The following is a 22,200-nucleotide window of genomic DNA, read 5'->3' as shown; positions in this document are numbered from 1 at the left end:
TGCATATTTGGGGAGGGGGGCTTGAGAGAGAAGAGGTAGCTTTTTCTAAGGTAGTTCCTGCCATTTGCCATTTTATAATTGCCTTTACTAATGCTGCTAGGGCTGTGCAGGCCATCTTTGTAGCTCATCAACTTTTTAAAGAAATGTTTGGGAAACATAAGCATCTGTCGTACGCCAGGGCAGATTAATTATCTATCCAACCCAGTCCTGACTCTTTTGACTGGCAGTGTTTTTGCAGAGCTGTGGGCATGGGAGAGAGCTTTTTCCTGCCACCTGTTTCCTCGTTTTCTTTTTATATCTAGCTGTATATAATTCTATTTTTTAAAAAAATCTAAAAAGGAATTTAAAACATCTAAAAAGGATAAAAACGAATACCATCTAATATACAGTAAGAAAAAGAAAAGAAATAGAAAGAAATCAAAGAGAAAGCTAAAAGTGCAAGAAAGACACAGGGTAGTGAATGAAACTTTTTTTCATTACAGGACATGCAGAACTTTGATCTGAAGTAATTCTTACAGAGACTATTTTTAACTGCTGTCTAGTCTGCCTACTGTGCCTTTCACATTTTAGGATGAAGGCAAGTTCTCCCACACTGTACACCTTAATGTAAAAACAGTACACAACCAAGCCAAGCCCAAGGACGACTGGCTACGTGTTTACCAGTTGGGTTGCTCTGTCTGGCCAGGCTTCTTGTTTATTGCAGGCAGGAAAATTGGAGGGCCTCCAGATGTACCCTTTAGGAATCAGTGGGGCAGCAGAAAATCAACAAGACAGCTACAGCAAGCATATAGGCTTGCTCAGTTCAGTCTTCCCCTCCACAACCTGGTACATTCTGTTCCCAGACAGGGCCCATACATAGCACATCACCCTGTCTTAAGGCATGTAGTTGGGATCAGACCCTTAATCTCCCCAATTCTATTTTCTATCTATATCCTAGGCCTTTCTGCAAAACTGTTTCCTTATGATGGCGGTTTCCCCGTTATGGTCATATGGAAGACTGCAGACTTGGAATGTAAAAGCTGTAAATGGTAGAGTGAGTGAGTGAATGGTGTGTGAAACCACAAGATGGGATGGATGTAATAAATCTGAATGAAGGTAGTCTGATTTGTTGATATAAGTTGATGAATACATGCAGAGAAGGGAAGCTGTAGATTTAATTATGAATGAAAGGGCTCAAATGTGTATCAGCAAGTATGTGTTGTGGGTGCATGTGAAAGTAAGAATCTGAGGGTTGATAGTAGTTTGTTATACTCCAGTGAACAGTAATAACAGAAGAACCAGATACATGTTTTAAGGGAAAATTGTGCAACATTCTGAATGAATGTGATCTGGGAGAAACATTCCATTATATAGACAATTGAAGCTGGACAGATTCCATTCCTGACTGTATCAGCAATCACATTTTGAATGAAGTGTGCTAGATCTTACCCATGGCAAAAATTGTGCCAGGAGAACATTACTTTAAATCTAGAACAGTTAAGACCGCTTTAAGCTGCCTCAACTGTGGATGTGATGAAAGTAACATCATCAAGACATGGCATTAAATGGCAGTTACTAGGCATGTTCATGTCATGGTTGAGAGGGATGAGATAATAGAATGCATGAGAAGTGAATTGCAAAACACATATATGAAGAAAGAGTGAATGCATTGAGTAAAAGGGAAATATCAAAGAAAGTTGTGTTGGGATGGAGTTGATAAGGTCCTCAAAAAGAAAGAGGTAGGCAGTTTAAAGAACAAAAGGCAACATATGAAGTGGTGTATGGACATGATGGAAACAAAGATGATTTGCAAGGATGAAGTGAATTGTGTTGGTATAAACGTATCTCTGCCCGAGCTATATTTCCTTTTCTTTCTCTCTTGTCTCCTGCATTTGTTTTCTTTGGCTCCTTTTCTGTATTTTGCATAATGTTGCCTTTCCTGAAAAAGGATATATATTTATGTGCTGAATTATGATGGTTGGAAGGTATATCCTAGGGCTACCAGATCTGTGCTGAAAAAAATCCAGGCAACCTCTACCCAGATCTGGTAGCCCTAGGATAGCCATCTGCAAATCCCACCAAATGTATGTGTTCTTCCCACCTTTGACTGTAAGCCACTTAGGGCAGAGATACACTTTGTAAGACTTTCAGAGCAATGGACTGAAGTTCTGCTAAATGTGGCATTCCTCCTGTTCCTCTGAAACCTGCAGTTTTGCAAACGAAACTGATATCCACCAATAACTATAGCCAATACAACCACGAGTCCTTGTGTGCTCTGTCCTTCAAAAAAAAAATCAATTTTCCAAAGTCTGCCAAAGCTTTCCCCAGTGTTTTAGTACAGTGGAAGTGACATTACAGAATTAACAACAACCAAAAAAGAAGAAACAGAGACAGGGAGTTGTGTTTACAGTTTATTTTTAAACAGGTGGGTTCAAAAGTATTCTTCTCTTGTCAGGACCCAGGAACTATAAATATATCTAATGGGCCCTGTTGTTGATGTAATCCAATCCCTACATGTTTCTGCCAGAACCCTGTTCATTTGGGCCTGCGATACTGAATAAGCACAGACTGAGTTACAGTTGCTGTAGCTCTCACTGAAAATGACAGCAGTGTTGAATGGGGATTGGAGGTGATGTCATTGTGCTGTCCAGCCACATGATTGCCTTTTGCTGGTGGCTGGAAGCTGGGTGGGTGATGCTGAGATGGTGAAAATTTCCTTTTTTGTTGAGTTTGATAGTACTATCAAGACGCTGATTTTTGAAAAGGCAGTTTAAGCAGTGGGTGAATGCAGTGTGCCAAGGGTCTTCCTAGAGAATCCAGTTGGATCCTCTTTAGGAAGGCCTTGTCATACAATTCACAGAGTACATTTCCCTATCTCCCAATCTTTGTGCTTCATAGCTGCACACTGTCTCTTGTGTTGTCCATGTTATTTCCACTCCTAAATGGCTTGTAAAGACTATGTTAGTGCAGATTCTTTGAAATGTCATATAGTACTCTAGGGATCTCCTCCAGCTTTTCAGAAAATAGACTTCTTGTTTGGAGGATAGTTGCATTTCTAGGGTGCACATGCAGGGAAGTACATGCATATGAATACCATGGCACCATGCTCTTGGCAGTTTTAGGTATAAAACTAAAAGGCCATTTTATACCTTTCTACCTAAAGGTCCTCTGTAACATATTGCATGACAACTACCTTTTTTACCCTTTAGTTTGAAGAAACAAACTTGCTTATGACTTTTATATTATCCAAGGATAGACTATTATTAATTAACAGTACACCACATACAGCAGGCTTTGGGAATGTGATAATAAGAAGACGGGCTTTTGGTTATGACAAAAGCATACCTTTTCATTTGTAAAGTGTTTGCAAGTATGGGCTAACTTGCAGCCAACTCAGTTCTTGTGACAGCATCATGGAGTAGGGATGCCTTTACTGTATCTCATGAAATAATTTTTTCCTTCAGGAACTATTCATGCAGTCTACACAGCCACAGTCCGCGGAGCATGTTGTGGTTGAAATTATGAGGGGTGCTAAAATGTTTGCCATTTACACAGTGCTCATTTTACAAAGCACTTTGGCCACTTTACTGGTTTTAGAAGGTTTAAGGAAGGATGAAATGATTTGGTTATGGGCTTTTAAATTTCCCACTTAGTCTCTTATTTTCTACCCATCATGTGAGTGCTGCTGTGATGGCCTGTTAGTCCACCTGAACTATAAAGTCCTTTGGCCTGGGATGAGGATTTCTGGCTTTGTTGAACAGCTAGTAGCAATGCTACAGCTGGCTCTTAATACGTGATATGAGAGAAATCTTGGAACACCGCATCTTATTATGACCTTGTCCTATCTTCCCATCTAATATGAAATCTTATCCTGTCGAGTTAGCAAGAGAGAAGAAGTAGCACCTTTTACTGCAGGAACTGTCTTGGTGGATCAGACTGTTTCTCCAAGCTCACAATTCTGTTTCCAACAATGATTAACTTAGCAGAGTTCACAGGCAGGTTGTAAAAGTGAATGTCATGGCCATCCATTTGTTCTTTTGTCCCCCAAATTAGAGATATATAGTGCCACAGTTGGTGTAGACCCTATTTAGTGATTATGGCTGATACCCATCCATAACTCCTTTTTCTCAAGCCATAATGACTATATTCATTACAAGTTACTCAAAAGGTTGAACTGCACAGAGTTTTATGTCCAGAGGAGATACTAATAGAGAAAATCATTACTGTATAGCCCAGAAGCAAGTTTTCTGTTTTGACTGCTGAATTATCATGTAAAAATCGTATGTCTTCCTGTTCTGCTCTTACATGTAATTGAGTGAAATAAGCACAGGGTCTTTTCCGCAAAATTCCCCTCTTTCTTGTGTTGCATCTGCGTGTAGTGTTACAGATTATAAACCATTTGGGGATCACCTGGACCACTGGTACTTTTTAAAGGGCTTTGCAATAATACAAAGTCAGGGACTGGGAAAATCTCTGCTGTGTTACACGGGTTAGTAGTTTGACCTGAATAACACTGAATAACATTTTTTGGTGACGTTTTCTCTATAAGCAGGCCCTTCAAAGAAAATAGTTGAAAAACAAAGGGAAATATGCCCAGGATAAATGAAGCTGATTATGGTCCAACAGTGATGCTGTCCGTTGTCTCTGCACAACCAGTTTGAAAACAACTATCTTTTTCCACTGTAGCTGTCATTTCTCCTGAAGAGCCTGCCTCTTCTGGAAGGATGGGTTGTTTGTTACTATCTTAGTCTTTCCCTGGAGAATAGGTGCCAGAACATGTGACTTCCAACTGTGGATGAACCTGGATCCCTTCGTTTCAAAGACTGTGAGAAATCTTGTGGTCAAGGAAAAGGGAGAATTCCACTCATTCAGGGTCTTCCAACAGCACTGGATGAGCAGTTGGTGAGAGAGAGCAGATGTTTATGATTTTTTTTTTCCAAATCAGGAGTCACATTTGGCTTTTCAGTATTTTTGTTTTTGCTACTCAGGGTCCAAGAGTCAGATGGAATTGGAGAAAACAGTTTATTTCTTTTGGATTTCAATTAAATTAATTAAATCAATGCAATATTATTAGCCCCCATAAAAACGATCTTGTTACATTTAAACCTGTGTGGCTATCTGCCATCTTGCCTTTTTGTGATTCTGCCTTTGTAGAAGCAGCTCTTGGTGGCACCTCTAGGAGAGAAGATCTTGACATGCTGGGCCAATGCTTTAGAAAACCATTTATCTATCTATCTATCTATCTATCTATCTATCTATCTATCTATCTATCTATCTATCTATCGAATTTATCACCGCCCATCTCCCAAAAGGGACTCTGGGCGGTTTACAATAAAACATAAATAAAAATATAAAACTGTAAAACACTATAATACATAATACAATAAATATAATAAAAACCTCGATGGCTGGAAGTTCTTTATGATTTGCAGGCAGAGCTGGGTCCTTCTAAGAAACTAACCATCCCCAGGAATGGCTACTCTCTCTCCTGCCCCAGGCATAATTACAGAACCAGGTCTTCAGCTGTTTCCTAAAGTCCAGGAGGGAGGGAGCCAATCTCACTTCCGGGGGAAGGATATTCCAAAGGGCAGAGGCTGTTGCAGAGAAGGCCCGCCTCCTGGATCCCGCCAGATGGAATTCTCTTGCAGACGGGGTCCGTAGCATGCCCTCTCTGCACGACCAGGTGGGATGGGTTGATGTGATGGGGATGAGACGGTCCCTTAGGTAACCTGGACCCATGCCATGTAGGGCTTTAAAGGTGATAACCAATACCTTGAATTGGACCCAGAAGCATATTGGCATATTGGCAATGCAGCTCATGGAGCAAAGGGGTGACGTGCGCGCGGCTGCATTTTGCACCAGCTGTAGCTTCCGGATACTCTTCAAGGGTAGCCCCATGTAGAGCGCATTGCAGTAGTCTATATGGGAGATAACCAGGGCATGAGTGACCGTTCGAAGGGCCTCTTGCTCCAGGAAGGGGTGTAACTGGCACACAACATGAAGTTGCACAAAGGCCCTCCTAGCCATGGCTGCCAGCTGCTCTTCGAGCAGGAGCTGTGAGTCCAGGAGGACCCCCAAGTTATGCACCGGGTCTGTCTGGGGCAGTGCAACCCCATCCAGAACTAAAGATGACAATTTCCCAGAAACCGAGGAGCCATTAATCCACAGCCACTCCGTCTTCCCCTGGTTCAGCTGCAACCTGTTGTCCCCCATCCAGGCCCCACAGCCCCCAGGCACTTGGAAAGGGTGGCCACAGCATCACTTACTTCACCCAGGATGAAGATGTATAATTGGGTATCATCTGCATATTGATGATACCTCACCCCGTAGTGACGGATGATTTCGCCCAGTGGTTTCATGTAGATGTTAAAAAGGAGCGGAGAGTACCGAACCCTGCAGCATCCCACAAAGGAGGGGCCACGGGCCGGATCTCTTGCTCCCTATCAACACCGACTGTGAACGACCCTAGAGGAAGGAAGTGAACCAGCGCAGAACCACGCCGCCCACCCCCAACTCCCTAAGTCGGTCCAGAAGGATATCATGGTCGATGGTATCGAAAGCCGCTGAGAGGTCAAGAAGAGCAAGGATGGATGCACTGCCTCCATCTCGCTCCCACCAGAGGTCATCCCTAAGTGCGACCAATGCCGTTTCCATCCCATAACCGGGCCTGAAACCTGACTGAAAGGGATCTAGATAATCCGTTTCATCCAGAATCCTCTGGAGCTGCAAAGCCACTACTTTCTCAACCATCTTCCCCAAAAAGGGGAGGTGGGAGACTGGGCGAAAATTGTCCAGTATAGCAGGGTCCAGCGATGGTTTCTTGAGGAGGGGGCGCACCAGCGCTTCCTTAAAGGCTGTTGGAAACACCCCCTCTCTCAAGGATGTGTTTACCATCGCCTGGACCCAGCCACGTGTCACCTCCCACGCTGCTTTCACCAGCCAGGAGGGCCATGGGTCTAAGTGGCATGTGGTAGCATTTACAATCCAAAGGATCCTGTCCACTTCCTTGGGTTCAACAGGATCGAACTGTTCCCAGATAACCTGGTAAGCACGTTCCCTGGGTATCTCTTCCAACTCTGTCTCACGCTTAGAGTCCAACTCGGTCTGGATCCGAGCAATTTTATCCTGCAGGTGCCCCAAAAATTCCTCCGCACAACCCTGTAGATGGATTTCTGACTCCCCTTTCCCTAAAAGGGATTGGGTAATCTTAAACAGGGCCACCGGGCGGCATTCTGCGGATGCAATAAGAGTGGAGAAGTACTGGCACTTAGCTGCTCTTACCGCCACAAGGTAGGCCTTAATTGCGGCTCTAGCTTGTGTTCGGTTGGGTTCAGTTTCTGTCTTCCTCCAGCGGCACTCTAGGCGTCTCTTAACCCTCTTCAAAACCCTCAGCTCCTCCGTAAATCACGGGGAGTGCCAGGTTTGGGTGGGCAAGAGAGGCCACACAGGCACGATCCTGTCCAAGGCTCTGGCCACCTCCCTATTCCCGGCAGCAGCCAGGGCCTCCGCTGGACTGTGCAGGAGAGACTCGGGTATAACCCCCAGCTCCCTCTGAAACCCAGCCGGGTCCATCAGTCACCGGGGGCAGACCAATCGCATGGGTCCTGCCTCCCTGCGGAGGGGGGCGGCACGAGAGAATCTCAAGGCCACCAGAGCATGATCTGACCATGACAAAGGGGAAAGATGTAATTCTCCCCTCAGATCATCTTGCCACTGCTCCGACAAGAAAACTAGGTCTGCGGTGAGGCCACTGTCTCTAGTCGGGTCCTGAATAATCTGGATATAATAATAATATAATTCAGCAGTTCAGGCTTAAAGAAAAGCATTTCAATTGGAAATGCTTAAAGAAAAGAATCTGAAATTGTGATGGATGAAGTGAAAATGGAAAGGTCAGAGGAGCATAAGATGTACTGGGTTTCATATCTACCTGAACTCTTCACCCTTACTCCCAGATTGAGTAAGTTTTGACTATATCTTACACATGTTCAGAGGCACTATTTTTGACTGAATCCCTGGCTCCTGCATCAGTGAACCTTGCCCCAAATTGTTACCTCTCTATCCAGGTCAAAGGCTGTTAATGTGTCCAAAAGCACAGAGGGTCATAGCATGACTCCCATTTGGCTATAGCCTTATCGTATGTTTCTGGAAGCCTCTTACAAAATGCAAACACCTCCCTTTTCCTAGAGTTGACAAAGTTTACTTAGAGGTAGCTGACCACAAACACTGCTCTCTAGCCAAAAAGCCAGAAGTCACTTAGGTAATCTGAGTTCCCTGGACAATAACAGGCTACTAACTAGGAACTCTTTTTTATAGTGTATTTCCAGTACTGGTCTACCTGAGATGCTCAGGGCTTTTCTGCAGCAACTTTCCAAGGTCTTAGCCAAAGTGAATTATTTCCCAGCAGCTTTGTATCTTAAGCTGAGATCTTGTATATGCAAAGCACATGTTTGGACCCTGAGCAGTAGGTTCTCCAAGGGAACATATGATAATGAAAATGATTTACTTTTAAAGTAGCTAGTCCAGTAACACATCCCTTAACTGGCAGTAGCTCCCCCAAGGCCATAGGCGCAAGCCAACTTCCTTGAGCCAACTATCTGGATCATTTATCTGAAAATGTTAGGTGTTGAACTTAGGACTTCTGCATGCAAAGCCTACACCCACATTAATAACAGCTGCTCTTCAAATATTTCTAAATGGAGTATTGGCTTCCCTCTCTCAAGTTTTTTTATTTATTTGCCAAAATATATACGCCCTCTATTCTCCCAATTCTAGGAGGCTTACAACACATGAGATTAATAAAATAATAAAATCCATTTGTAAAACCAATAATTAATCAAAACTATTACAACTGTAAATAAAGCCATAGCAAGTATAAAATGAATCCAAATGTTCTCTTAAAAAGGACTGTTTTTGTCATCTTCTGAAACATCATCAAAATAGGGACCCACCTAGGCTTGTGAGGGCAAGCTGTTCCAGAGGGAGAGGGTTACAACTGAAAAAGTCTCTGAATTCTAGTCCCCTCAATAGATAGGGAGATCTGGTATCTACAGTTACATGAATATAAAGCTAGTAAGCAAACTAGGCTTAAGGTTGCAAGCCATGGAGACTTTGGAAAAATTGTGGTAACCTTAAATTCCTAAATTGTATCTGCCCTGCCAGGAGCAGCTGAAATAGTTGAGGTATTACAAGCTGAACACATTTAGTAAAGAAACATCAGCAAGCCTTAGGAACACTGTCTAAATCAGGTGCAAAAAGTACAACCTGGGCTGCCTGAAGACCACTAGTGGGACTGCCCAGTACAGCAGAAGATCCCATTCATATTCAGAGAAGGAAATAAAATATGAACTAATCAAAGATGATAAGACATCAGAAAGGTATGACCATCCCTACATAGTAATGGATTAGCAAAGCAAGATTTACTGTGCTAATATAATCCTGAGAGACAATTACTTTCCATTCCCTGTTGAGCCAGTCAGATTGGGTTAAATGTACAAATGAGTGGGCAAAGTAAACATGGTCTTAAGTCACTTAGGTGCTTGTGCACCCTGATGTCTGTTTCAATTATTATGGAAATAACATCAGTGACACCTTTTTTGTAAAAGTTGTTTCTTCCGTTGAACTCTTAAATGTACGTTCCCATCTGAACACAAAGCTTAGTGCACTCACCATAAGAACTGTCTTGCTGCATCTAACAAAAGCCCATCTCTTCTAGCATTCTGTTCCCACAGAGGCCAAGCAGATGCCCCTGTGAAGTGCAGTAGAAGCCTTCCAATCTTGTGCCCCAACAGTTGGTATTTAAAATATATTGCCTCTGATATTACTACAGAGTCATCAAGATTAATAACCACTGAATTAATTTTCTTCATGAAACTTGTCTGTTGCCTTTTAAAGCCATTCAGGTTGGCGGTAGTAGCAAATTTTAACTGATTTCAAACTGATGCTCAGTGTGGCTTAAACTAAACCCCAGGGTTAGTTATATATTGCAAGAAGGAAGACTTCTTTCTATCTGTCCTGGATGTTTGCTTAGTTGGAGGGTTGTTCATATTTGAGGACATGGAATCTTAGAAACTGGCTAGAATTTTGTCTTACCTAGGTTACAATCAATAAAGGAAATATTGACTCAATATTGTCTTTCCTCTCTACCTGTGTTTCATTTCTTCCTGCTAATCTACCATTTCCCTGAAATCCCAGATATATTCCTTGGCTAGGCCCCACCTTGCCTTGTGATGACAAAAATAGCAAACAAGATAGGGAACAAAGCCAAGGAAGTTATCTGCCCAGTGGGCCAAAGCTGGATTAAGTGGACGTCACATCCCCAAATGGGGTCTTTGCTTTCAGACCTGCAGATACAATTTCCCTAGTAGTTTTCCACCCATAACTCTGCAGAGCAGATTACCTCAGAGTTACATTGTTTTTTATTCTTTGGGATAGAAACACATTCCCTCAAACATTAATAGAGTCCTAATCCTTGAAATGGCAATTCAGAAGCACACAGAAGCCTATGCTCAACATACCGTGCCACTCCGTCTAACAGCTCATGATTTTGAGGGGGGTGGGGTGATAAGAACTGTTGGCTCAAGGGCCACACTAGGCTTTGCACAGCTTGATAAATAGGAAGGGCTATTGCTCATTTGGGGAGATTTCAAGAGTTTTAAGGGGTGAAATGACTGTAATTGTAAAGTTTAAGGTAAAAATGTAGAAAAGGGAGAATGCATATTTCCCAACCAGCCATATGGTTTGAGCCTCATACATCTGGGGGGGCTTTGACAGCCATGAGTGGAAGTGTCTGATGAAAACATGGAATGTCCCATTTTCTAAACCGCAGCAGCGCATGAAAGGTGAAAGAGTGCAGCAGCAGACTAAGGCTGGAAACCAGTGGGACAATGTAAGTGATTATAGAGGCAAGACATCCTGTTCCAGGGCCACTGTCCTTTTTATGTATGTTCCCATTTGGAGGCAGGCACTGCTCCAGATGTCTGGATGTCTGACCAGGTGACCTGCTGAATACACGATATTCCTACCTCAAATGTAAGGCAGGGTGAGGGATGGTAGTAACTAAACAGTGACACTGAGGCCTTAGTGCTTGGAAAGCTAAAGATGGCAAATTGTAATTTACGTCTGCATAACCCTTCCCTAAATAGCAAGTGCTTAGTCACAGCTGAGACCCAGCTGAAGGCTGTGGGACTTAAGGGAGCTCAATTCTCAAGCTTCCAGTTAGGTGAGAAAGTTGCTCTCTGTTCCCATCCCCACCCTTATTTCTGAAGAGCAACAGTACCTCACAACATTGTCCATTTTTATGGTAGCATTTTGGCTTTGCAATCTCGGTGGTGCTTGGGGGAGAGGGGGGCATGAGCCACAGATTGCTGATCCCCTGAATCAGACATAGGAGTCCCATTTGTTAGATTCAATTAGGTATCTGAAGCGCATCCTAGAAAATTCTGGCATTCCACTTTGGCATGGGTAAAAGGTAAGTGGACTGAATGAATGAAATGGGTAAAAAAGGAAAATTCCAGCCATTAAATTTGAACGAAAAAGGAAATTAAAAAGTTTGATTAATTTAATTGCAACACTTGTACAAAACTAGGAATTCTGAGAAACACACATTGTTTTCAAACAGTTAAAGGCAACCAGTTTATAAAATGCGAACCTAGAAATAGGTTTATGTCTGTATCAAACCAGAGGATAACAGAAAAGAGGTACAAAAACAAGGCCACTAGCCCTACATGGGGCAGAAGCAGGATGTTTACATGCTTAGAAGCATATGGAATGCATTTGAGAGAGGGGTGATTCACTCCCTCCCCCTCCACTTGGCAGTCTAATTAAGACCCATTTTGAAATGGGGAAAATCACACTCCCAAAAACTTCTCATACAATCTATTTCGATTCTGCATTTCTGTTGAATTCATACAACTTTCTAAAAGACATATTTTTCTAAATTCTGTCCTCTATCTCAAAATTTTAGTCTGGAGAATTTAGACCCAACGTAATTGAAATTGCAAATTAACCACCTATTGCAACCACCTCAATCCCATTCCCATCTGGTACAATTACAATTACTGTATGTTGCAATAAACAAAAACAAGTCACTCCCTGATGTAAGGGAGAAAAAGATGTATATTCCTTCTGCCTCTTACACAACTATCTATAACTTTTAGACTGGGGATTCTTGCCCACTCAGCCCTTGATCATTCCCATGAGTATCTGCTTGTCTTAAAAGTGAAACCAAACTGGGCAATCCAAAAACATCAGAAGTGCTAATAATGACACTGAGTCATAAGGCAGGAACTCTTTTAGCTAACTTCCGTCTCGAAGACTTATATGGAGTCCTAGGCAATGGAGCAGGAATGTCTCCTCAGATTGGCAGGCTGAATGGGTTCTGCAGCTTCTGTCTACAGGGTAAAAACCCACCCTGTAGGTCTAGGGAGAACATGGTTAAATGTACCCAAGGAAAGCACAGAGATTGGTCTAGAGTTCAAATGCTCTTGTGTTGTTCCTAGACAGTCACCACTCATGAGCTGAGGAAGAGCTCTCTTCTCTTTCTTCATCACCAACGCTGATCTAGCCTGGACAAGCTCTGTCTGTTACGGAGAGAGTCCAGTGAAGGCATTCTGTGTAGAGCACCAACTAAGAGTGGGCATCCACATTCGTCTGGGGCAAAAGCCTATTCTTCACCCCCATCATTCTGCTTCCACCGTCATAATCTCTCTTGTAAAGGATTTCCCTTGATCTCAAGTCAGGTAGTGCTTCCTTCAGCAAGTCATGCAGCGTGGACGGATGCTGTTGTCAGATGGGGGGTTGGGGTCCACCTAGATTTCAAGGAGGGCAAGACAGGAGGAAAAGTTAGGAACAGCTCCCCCCAGGAAACTTGGTTTGATAAAACTATTGTTTTACTAGCAATACCCTGATAGAGGCTGACAGAGTAGCTGAAAGAGATCTTCCCCAGAAAAACAATAAGCTGTGCAGCACTCTCCCACGCTCACCTCTGAGTAGAGAGGAGGTGGCCGGAAACGGAATTCTTGGATGTAGGCAAAGAAACGTCCTTCAAGTAAAGTAGGAGACTCATCCTGAGAAGGAGGGGACAAATTCTCAATGGTTTCTTCACCAGACACTATAGAAGAGTACTCTGGAGGAGCTAAGGAGAAACAAAGTTGATTAGCTGAGTGCCCCTTACATGACTTCAAGGCTCAGGTCTAGATGATCCTGCAAGCAGGACCTCATTTGTGTTTCATAAATTACCCCAAATACTATCTAAGGACAGAGTTTTATAATCTAATGCAAGACGGCCAGCAGTGGTATACTGAACAAATCAGAATTGGATGGTTTCACACAATACACTAAACCATAAGCTGAGCAAATCACATTATAGCTTAGCAGAGTATGTGAACCCAAACTAAGAACCTTAACTCCCACTTGAGTGGATTCATGTAAATGAAATTTTATTGCTTTTCGCCATCCCAAGAAAGATGGTACCTGGTCAGATCTCAGGACTACAAAGGGTTGCGACTTGCTATGCTGGGAAAGCTTCCATGTCATAATTGCATGTTGCAGCCACGCACCCCAGAAATTCTTCCACCTGCCTTTAATTTCCCTTTCCCCCTATAAGCCATTACAAACTTCAATCTTTCAGAACAAGCAAAAGTAAGCAAAACGCACTCCAGTAACACCATTCCAAAGAAGGCTGTTTCAATTCCCATAACTGATTACAAAAGCACAATTCTTGGAACTGCACTTGAGGCAGGCCTTCTTAGAAGAGGTGTTGCAAATTCAGGACCACCTGCAAGAGGAGCACTTTCTTTGCCTGGTTTCAATCACTAGATTTCCCGGTTTGTTTCACTCTTCACTTCAGTCTTAAGCTGCTTACCCTCAGGCTGTTCAGAGATCCCCATTTGTAGCCAATCCATATTGATGCTGTACTGGCTGCTGATGCTTGAAGTGCGGCTGCCAAATGGATGCAGGGGGATTGTGCCTATCACTAGTGGCAACTCCAGGAGCAGCTTGGAAGTCCCTGGGATGTCAATGCAGACCTGCCAATATAAAAACCGACAATTAGCTTTTGGGAAAAAGAAAAGAAAAGCTTCCCTATCTCATCCAGCTTATCCAGGCTGCACTGAATAAGCAGTTCAGGCTTCTGAAGAGCTCTTTGTTCTGTATCACAAAAGCTTAAGATTGCACTTCATTTGCATGCTTTGTGTACATTAAGACATTCAACATCTTGAGTATTGTTTCCAGTTCTGGGCACCATACCTTAAAGTAGGATTCAGACAAATTGCAACTGGGGCAAAGAAAGGCAATGAGAAAGAACAAGGGGGTAGAAGCCAAATCCTATGCGACTGAATGAAGATGTTTAGCCTCTATCTTTCCAAAGTGCAGAACAGTGCACACATAAGCATCTTTGCATACAGTAGAGGGCATCTGATAGTGGGGCTGGCAAAGGTTGGAACATTCTCCCCAAGGAAGCTCTTTTCATCACCCTAAAAGGAGTCTAGAATATAGGAGAAATCTCATATTTGGTTATGGGCCTTCAAGTCAGTCCTGACTTCTGGCGACTGCATGGACAAGTCCATGCAGTTTTCTTGGCCACATTTTTTGAAGTGGCCTTCCTTGCCTTCCTCCTTGGCTGAGAGAGAAAGGCTGGCCCAAAGGCTGACCCAGCTGGCTTTGCACCTAAGGCAGGGTTAGAACTCGTGGGCTCCTGGTTTCAAGGCATGTTTAGGAAATCTCTGTAAAAGAACATTTTACCAGACTGATTCCAACCATTCTGTTTTTGTTATTCTCACTGATTCTGGTGAATTATTATCAACTTTTGCTGCTGTTTAAGTACTAGATTAAAATGGATGTTTTGAAATAGTTCATTTATAAGATACCCTGAGCTGTTTTGAGAAGAGGAGGGATAAATGAAACAGCAAATAAAAATGAGATTTTCTGGGGTGCAGAGAGTTAATCCCAGACAGTCCTGAGTCTCTAAACTCTCTTATGTTTACACGGATGCCCCTCTGAGCTCACCTTCAGTGCATATTCTACATGGATGATGCGACACTGCAGGATGGAGGGCCCAACTGGTGGGATCTTTAGAGCACGGCCATGCCACACCTCTCTCTTTCCTGCTGCAATGGAGTCTCCCACGATGCTTGCCACCACCAATTTCTTCTGTTTTTTAGTGCCTCGGGCAATGAATGTCTGTGTCTGGATGATGGCAGCCTTTGGTACCACAGTACGGGTGGTGCAGTTGTCAATTTCTGCAAATATGGGGATGACCTCACCTGCAAGGGAATGGAAGAGAGTATGGGATTAGAGGCAATGTGATACTGAACCCGTTACTTGTCTGCTCTTTTAGTCTCTTTCTCTAACCTTGCTGGTCTCTAATTTTTTGCAAGGGGCATGCATAAGCTTGATGGCAACGTCACTGCCTTCCCCCCAAGAAATTTGATGGCCCAATTCTTCATGAGGGAACTTCTAAAATATTCTGGCTAATGCTATGCCAGCACTTTGGCATGTGGCTGATTGCAACTGTACAAAAACGAGTCATTCACCAAGATTCTGCATGCTTGGGACGTCTGGGGTGATGTGAAAAGAGGAGCTATCCCATATTGCAACCACCTCCTAAACAATTGCCTAGAAGATCACCTGGTGTGTAGCCTTTCCGATCAATTTTGGCTGAGACCGAAACCTGGCCACGGTTACAGTACCATGCTCGCGCCAGCTTCTCTTTGGCACCAGCCTGAGGAGCCTGTCGGAAGAGGCAAAGAGGAAAGAAACACATCAGCAGAAGGAAGAGAAGAACCTGGAGCTGCCTTTCTTTTCCTGAATCAAAAAACATTTCAATGAGGAAGAGGATGAACTTGGAGAAAGGTTGCCAGACAACAGTGAATTCCTTCTCACAAAGGACTTGAGGAAATAGTTTGTTTAGAAAAAGGTTTTCTTTGAGTGCCGGATAATTTCCCTGTTTCTGGATCCTCAGAGACATAGAAATAGATGAACCATTGTGTGGCAAATGATTAGAGTCTGCTTGTTCTTCAGTGTGAATTAGACAAGCTTATCACTGGGTTATCTAGGTGCTACAAACCATGGTAGTCAAATATGCAGCCCAGAGATCAGACTATAACTCTCCAATACCCAACAAATGTGTTAGGGCTGCACATTCCGGACAGATAGGTTAGGGAAAGCAGGATTATGATATTGAATAAAAGCATGGCAATAAGAGTCGCTATCATATGACAGCAATCTTGAAAGACCTAACTTCAATCCTCTTCAGCCATGAAGTTCTTGTCAATGTTTGTACTCAACATCTCACCGGGATATTACAGAGAATCATGAGAGGCAGATAACAGGTAATCTAAATTAAGTAGCATGAATTTAAAGCTACTGAATTCAATACTACATTTTTTTGATGTAAGTAATACAGCACACACAATTATAACCTAGTACTTTGGACACTAGAACAGCTGGCAACAAACAGTCCAAGGTCATTAAGCAGCTGTAATTTTTAAGGGGAGGCTAAGACTGATCTTGACTGGGCTGTGAAACTAGGTAAGGCCTGATTGAGACTCTCCAAGGAATTCTATGGCTGCAGCAAGACAGGAAACTTTAACAGTATCTTGGAAGAAGGCAGCCACAAACCATTGCTTTATGCATGACAAAACTACATGGATGTGTCCATACAGTCACCAGGAATCCAACTACCTCCTACAAATCATCTTTTAACAATTGTAAATTGCAAATATGATCCAGATTGGCAATTCCTTTCGGGGGATGATATGGAATTATTGTCTTCCCTTTGACATACATTTCCTATCTCAGCTTACCAGTAACGCTGGTGTGTTGATATCGATGGGTTCAATCACTGTGAACTCCTTCTTGGCTCTTTTGACTGAAGACCAAGGCCGGTGTAACTTGGCCTTCACCCAGTAGCGGACACTGCCATGCTTTCCTTCAAAGGAGGTGGCCAAGGTCCTGTTTTGGGAAAAAGAGATATTAAGACTAAGAACAAGGCTGGTGCTAACCCCTCCAGCTAGAAAGAGCCTAAAATAGCCATAATTACGAATCGAACCCCACTCTTTTTGGAAAAGACAAGGACTTACCCTGGGAGCTGGAAAGTGAAGGGAAATTCATGCCTTCCTGCCTGAAGGACCGTGACATCTCCATTGTCTGTTAGGGAACAGAAGGAAGAACAAAAGCCCTTTTCAATTTCTTTCAGACAAAGTTCCACCAAGCTTTTGTGCCGTAGCAAATCAACAGAACTTAAGTGAAATGAAACACATATTCACACCCTAGAGATTGCAAACTGAAGATATGCAACCAAAGATTTCTCTTACATTTCTACATTAACCACAAAGGTGTTTTTTTAAAAAAGACCGCAAGTCATCAAAGAGATTACAGCAGAACAGGGCTGTTTATACATTTTTTCAGAATAAACCTATACTTCTCCTGATGACAAGGGCATCATACACCCAAGGGAAGTATCTTAATATACCTGTCAATGGACAGGTTGATGCTACACTGAGTTCCTACTTGCTTACAGGACCCATTTTGGAAACTCTTGCATTTGCCTAATAAGACTACAGATTTCAGAAGCAAGTCGCAACTCAAGAGAGCAGTGCAAAATGGCTCAGGCACTGAAGGATTTCTCTTCCCCTGTCCCCACAGTGTATAATATATGGCGTGTATAATAGACGGCTTCCGAGAAGAGAACCGGCTGATCCAAATTTGCCAGTTGCATCCACTCCCCTCTGGCACGGAGCTCAGGGCAACCGGCCCCGCTGGCGGAACTCTGCAGAGGGCAGCTGACAAAGGTCTGAGGAACCAGCCCCGAAAAAAATCCAGTTCCCTCAGACAAATTCGCCTCCCCGTCAGATTAAGTTAGAGCTTCCGAAAGACGGAGCCGTCACCGCCGCGACCCAGCAAGATCGAGGCTGGTGCCCTGCCTGGTTCCTTTCCTGCAAGCAGCCTGAATCTGGTCGGCGTGAAGCGCAGCCCCGCCGCTTCCGTGAGAGCTGAAGAAGCGGGGAGGGCCTGGATTCGGACCGGTGTCCGGAGAGGGGCCGAACTCTCCGCCGGCCCCCGAAGGGGCACAACAAGCATTCCGGCCCCGCTCAGGGGACCCCCGAGTCCGGGACGCCCGCCGGCCAGAGCCGCTCGGGCGCGTGGCGCTCCGTCCTTCTCCCCAAGCGCTCTACCTGGCGGGGCGAGGAGGGTCTCCCGGTGGTTGAGGAACTCCACCTGGTCGCTGTAGCTCTGCGTATAGGCGGTGCTGGAGCCGGCGCTGCGGGATTCGGTCCAGTGGACCTTGGCGCAGCCCTGAGCGTGGATGTGGAGGGAGCCCAAGCGCGCCTCGCCGGACAGCTCCAGCACCACGCGACCCGTCACGCTCTCGCCCGAGCTGAAGACCGGGGGCGAGGCCAGCTCCGGACAGTCCAGCAGGATGGCGAAGCGCTTCAGCCGGTCGAAGAGCATGGCTGGGAGGAAGAAGCTCGGTCGGAAGGAAAGCTCGCCGCCCGATCAAGCGGCGCACCACTCACGCTTTGGCTCTTCTCGGCGCACGGCCCCTTTAAATGCTTCAGCGCCTCCGGAGCGCCGCTCTGCGCCCCCAGCCGCACCCCCGGCAGCCAGGCGGCCAATCAGAGGGGAAAGGCGGGGCAAGAGAAACCTTTGCAAAACAAGTCAACAAGCTTGCGCTCCGTCTTCGAAAGTTGGCTGGCGGGGGTGCTTGGCTGCCTGTTTGACCCCTCAAATTTGCAGAGTTTGCAAAAGGGGGGCGGGGGAGAAGAAATCTCCAGAGAGATAAACTTTCCTCCACTGGGCAAAGTTAGCCTGGTAGAATTTTTTAAAAATGCCCTGTGATTTAGGAAACCCAAGGAGAATTGAAATAACTCTATGACAGAAAACAATAAGGTTGTTTATTATTATGACCTTCCGCCTTCTCCCACCCTGCAGTGCTTCTATCCTAGGATCTGGAGGGAAGGTGGTATTCACCTAAACGCCACTGTGCTCCTGGCTTTGGGTCTTTCTGCTCATATTCCCCTTAAATACACTGTCCTGTTTTTCTATAGTTAAGGTGGACATTCTCCAAGTCAAATTGCTCTCGGCTATTTGTAAGATCTGACTAGAATTTCTATTTGAGTCAGCTGATAGTGACAACTTACTGTTGCACTATCTTGCCCTGAGGCTGAACAATACACATACCTTTATGGATACCTCATCCTCTTGCCAGAAGAATTACTTTGGAAACTCCCCTCTCCTCCAGTCTCCTCTATCATGCTTTCCCGTTCCATAAACTACTTAGTCTAGTTCCTGGCGAATACCACTTTTATCATTCTCTGGTAAGGATCTTAGTTGGACTTGAAAGAATGGACTCTGACTCCTGTAGAAAGGGCTGAATACACCTTTTCCCATCACTGATTTGCAGCCTTCCTTCCAAGCTCCCAGGTGCAGCCATGAGTTTTCCAGCACTGGCTCAGAAAATCAAAGGACTTGAAAAAATAGAACAGCTGCCTGACTCTAGAAAGGAAATCTTGCTTTCTTGCAAGGTACAATAATAAACTTAGCTCTGAATCTGGGGCAAGAGGCTGCCTTTTCACCCACACAGCTGTAGATTCCAGGGAAATGAGTATTCCCACATCATTTATCTTTTGGAAAGCTGGCACTACTGCTCCTATACAGTTCTCCCCAATAAAGGCTCAAATGCAAAATGGTACAATCTCTCCTTCTCCTTCAAATTCTTCTTGGCAGGCTCACCTGGGCCAAGGAGAAACCTGTAACTTAAAATCACTGTGGAGAACTGTAATACAGAGAAGAGTGGTAAGAACACTAGACTTTTCCGCCTGCTTATCTCCTGTGTCTAAGAGGGGTTCACAGATTGCCTGTGGAGGATCACAAGCAAAAGGTCTTGTCGTCTTGGGCATCTGGTATTCAGAAGTAAACAGTTTTAGGACATGGAGGTTCCTGAATACCAAGAAAAATTTCAAGCGTTCTAGCAAAGCAGTCACTTGATGAGCATAAAAACAGTCCCAGTTTGCTCCTAAGACATGGTGATGCCAGAGAAAGAGAAACTTATTTCAACTTTTGGCATACACTGCCATCATACGGGGACCATGGGGAATGACAAGGGCATTTTTGCATGCAGTTATTTTTTGTTGGATTATATTTAATTGCCCAGAAATAAATAGTCATAAGTAAGCAACACAGTACTGGGAATGGATTAATGATGCTGTAGTTTCTTATGTTCATGGGCTTTCATACATTGCACTCTTCTTCAACCAAGGTGCAAAGTTGACAGATCATCCAGCCAATCATTTCATATATTATAAATGAAGTCTCGCAATGCAAGAGGTCCAACTGAGGACATTCCTATAAAAAAATTCTCAAAAGTATCCAAGGTGAACACAAATTCTAGAGAACAAGCACCCCTGTCAGTATGTGGTATAATACCTACCTTTCCTCCCACACTTAAACACATAATCAAACGTACTTCCTTATGGTACTTTAAAGGTTAAGAACAGTTAACCAGTCCAAGGCTGTTTAATCAGAAAACCTTTGCCACAACAAAACTGCAAAGTTGCATTTGTTCCCCACTTGTTGGCTGAAGAAAACAGTGATGGCTACCACTCTGGAATTTAATATTTGAAAGGAGTATCCTCTAATTTACCCTGATTCCCTCTAAATGTATTGGATTAAAGCTAAATTTCCAGCCAGTTTATGTTGGGATAGAAATTAACTCCTGCTGCACATTAGTTAATGGGAACAACACAATTCTTTGGGAATAGGGACTGATGATAAATCAACTCCTGGCAGGGAACAAATCATGCGGGATTCCAGTTGAATTTTTTAAGTGGTTTGCTTTTTGCTAAGCCACAAGCAGATCTTCACCTGTTTGTTATTACCGATAACAGTAAGAAATGCTAAAAAGAATATCCTGGCCTTTCATTAAGATCAACTAAAATAGTGGAAAATAAAAGAGGGCAATCTTTCAGGCCCTTCAAAACTCCTCTGGATATGATGATGGTGATGATGGTGACAATGGTGACAATGATGCAAAACCAGAGGCCATCAAAGGGTAGCCCTTTGAAGCACCAATAATCCTTAACATGATGTTCTGGAATCACTAGCAGACCAGCAAACTAACTAGAAACTAATTTCCAGTCTACTAACTGGAAATCAGAATCTGCATCCTTCACGGAAAGACCCTTCTCTGCTGGATCCCTTGGTACCTGCCCAACTCTCTGCCTCACCTGACATTTTAAAAAGACTTTTTAAACTAAAAAACAAATTAATAGGAAGCTGGTATGCTGCCAAGCAAATCACTAGTCTTTACCATCATGTATTTTTTTCAGAAATAGCCTTGGATTCCATGAAATTCCTGCTTGTACAAAACTGGGCACATTAGGATTAGTTAGCTTCAATGCAAATGGAGGTTTTGTGAGTCGTTAGCAGCCATTTTGTGAATAGGCTAATCTCCCACAGCAGCCATCTTAGGAATGTTTTCAATATTCTAAATGAGCCCTTGATAATGGAAAAAGCCAGGGAGTTTCAGAAAAACATCTATTTCTGTTTTATTGACTATTCTAAAGCCTTTGACTGTGTGGACCATAACAAATTGTGGCAAGTTCTTAGTGGTATGGGGATACCAAGTCATCTTGTATGCCTCCTGAAGAATCTGTATAACGGCCAAGTAGCAACAGTAAGAACAGACCACGGAACAACGGACTGGTTTAAGATTGGGAAAGGAGTATGGCAGGGCTGTATACTCTCACCCTACCTATTCAACTTGTATGCAGAACACATCATGCGACAAGCTGGGCTTGAGGAATCCAAGGCTGGAGTTAAAATCGCTGGAAGAAACATTAACAATCTCAGATATGCAGATGATACCACTTTGATGGCTGAAAGCAAAGAGGAACTGAGGAGCCTTATGATGAAGGTGAAAGAAGAAAGTGCAAAAGCTGGCTTGCAGCTAAACCTCAAAAAAACCAAGATTATGGCAACCAGCTTGATCGATAACTGGCAAATAGAGGGAGAAAATGTAGAAGCAGTGAAAGACTTTGTATTCCTAGGTGCAAAGATTACTGCAGATGCTGACTGCAGTCAGGAAATCAGAAGACGCTTAATCCTTGGGAGAAGAGCAATGACAAATCTCGATAAAATAGTTAAGAGCAGAGACATCACACTGACAACAAAGGCCCGCATAGTTAAAGCAATGGTGTTCCCTGTAGTAACATATGGCTGCGA

The 22,200-nt window shown here is 43.7% G+C and overlaps 1 protein-coding gene across 3 annotated transcripts in view; it reads right to left on the bottom strand.

Annotated features, from left to right (window-relative positions):
- ARRDC2 (arrestin domain containing 2) overlaps positions 1-22,200 on the bottom strand; it is a 463,191-nt gene that overhangs the window by 436,894 nt on the left and 4,097 nt on the right. Inside the window, exons 1-8 of one of the 3 annotated variants that reach the window (XR_010066958.1) lie at positions 18,153-18,508; positions 17,058-17,124; positions 16,782-16,929; positions 15,604-15,706; positions 14,983-15,239; positions 13,841-14,003; positions 12,960-13,111; positions 12,031-12,785 (exon numbers count right to left, since the gene is read on the bottom strand). Coding sequence is in view for 2 of the 3 variants with exons in the window: in XM_063290676.1 (XP_063146746.1) it covers positions 12,729-12,785; positions 12,960-13,111; positions 13,841-14,003; positions 14,983-15,239; positions 15,604-15,706; positions 16,782-16,929; positions 17,058-17,124; positions 18,153-18,429 (1,224 nt within the window). In the remaining variant the exon portion in view is untranslated. Of the gene's footprint in view, positions 1-11,518; positions 12,786-12,959; positions 13,112-13,840; positions 14,004-14,982; positions 15,240-15,603; positions 15,707-16,781; positions 16,930-17,057; positions 17,125-18,152; positions 18,509-22,200 lie in introns of those variants that run through there. The other 2 variants (XM_063290676.1, XM_063290677.1) reach the window with 2 other exon arrangements.

This window comes from Candoia aspera, chromosome 1 (assembly GCF_035149785.1).
Source record: "Candoia aspera isolate rCanAsp1 chromosome 1, rCanAsp1.hap2, whole genome shotgun sequence".
Classification (NCBI taxonomy): Eukaryota; Metazoa; Chordata; class Lepidosauria; order Squamata; family Boidae; genus Candoia; species Candoia aspera.
Note: the sequence above shows the minus strand (reverse complement) of the source record. Positions and strands in the feature narration are given on the sequence as shown.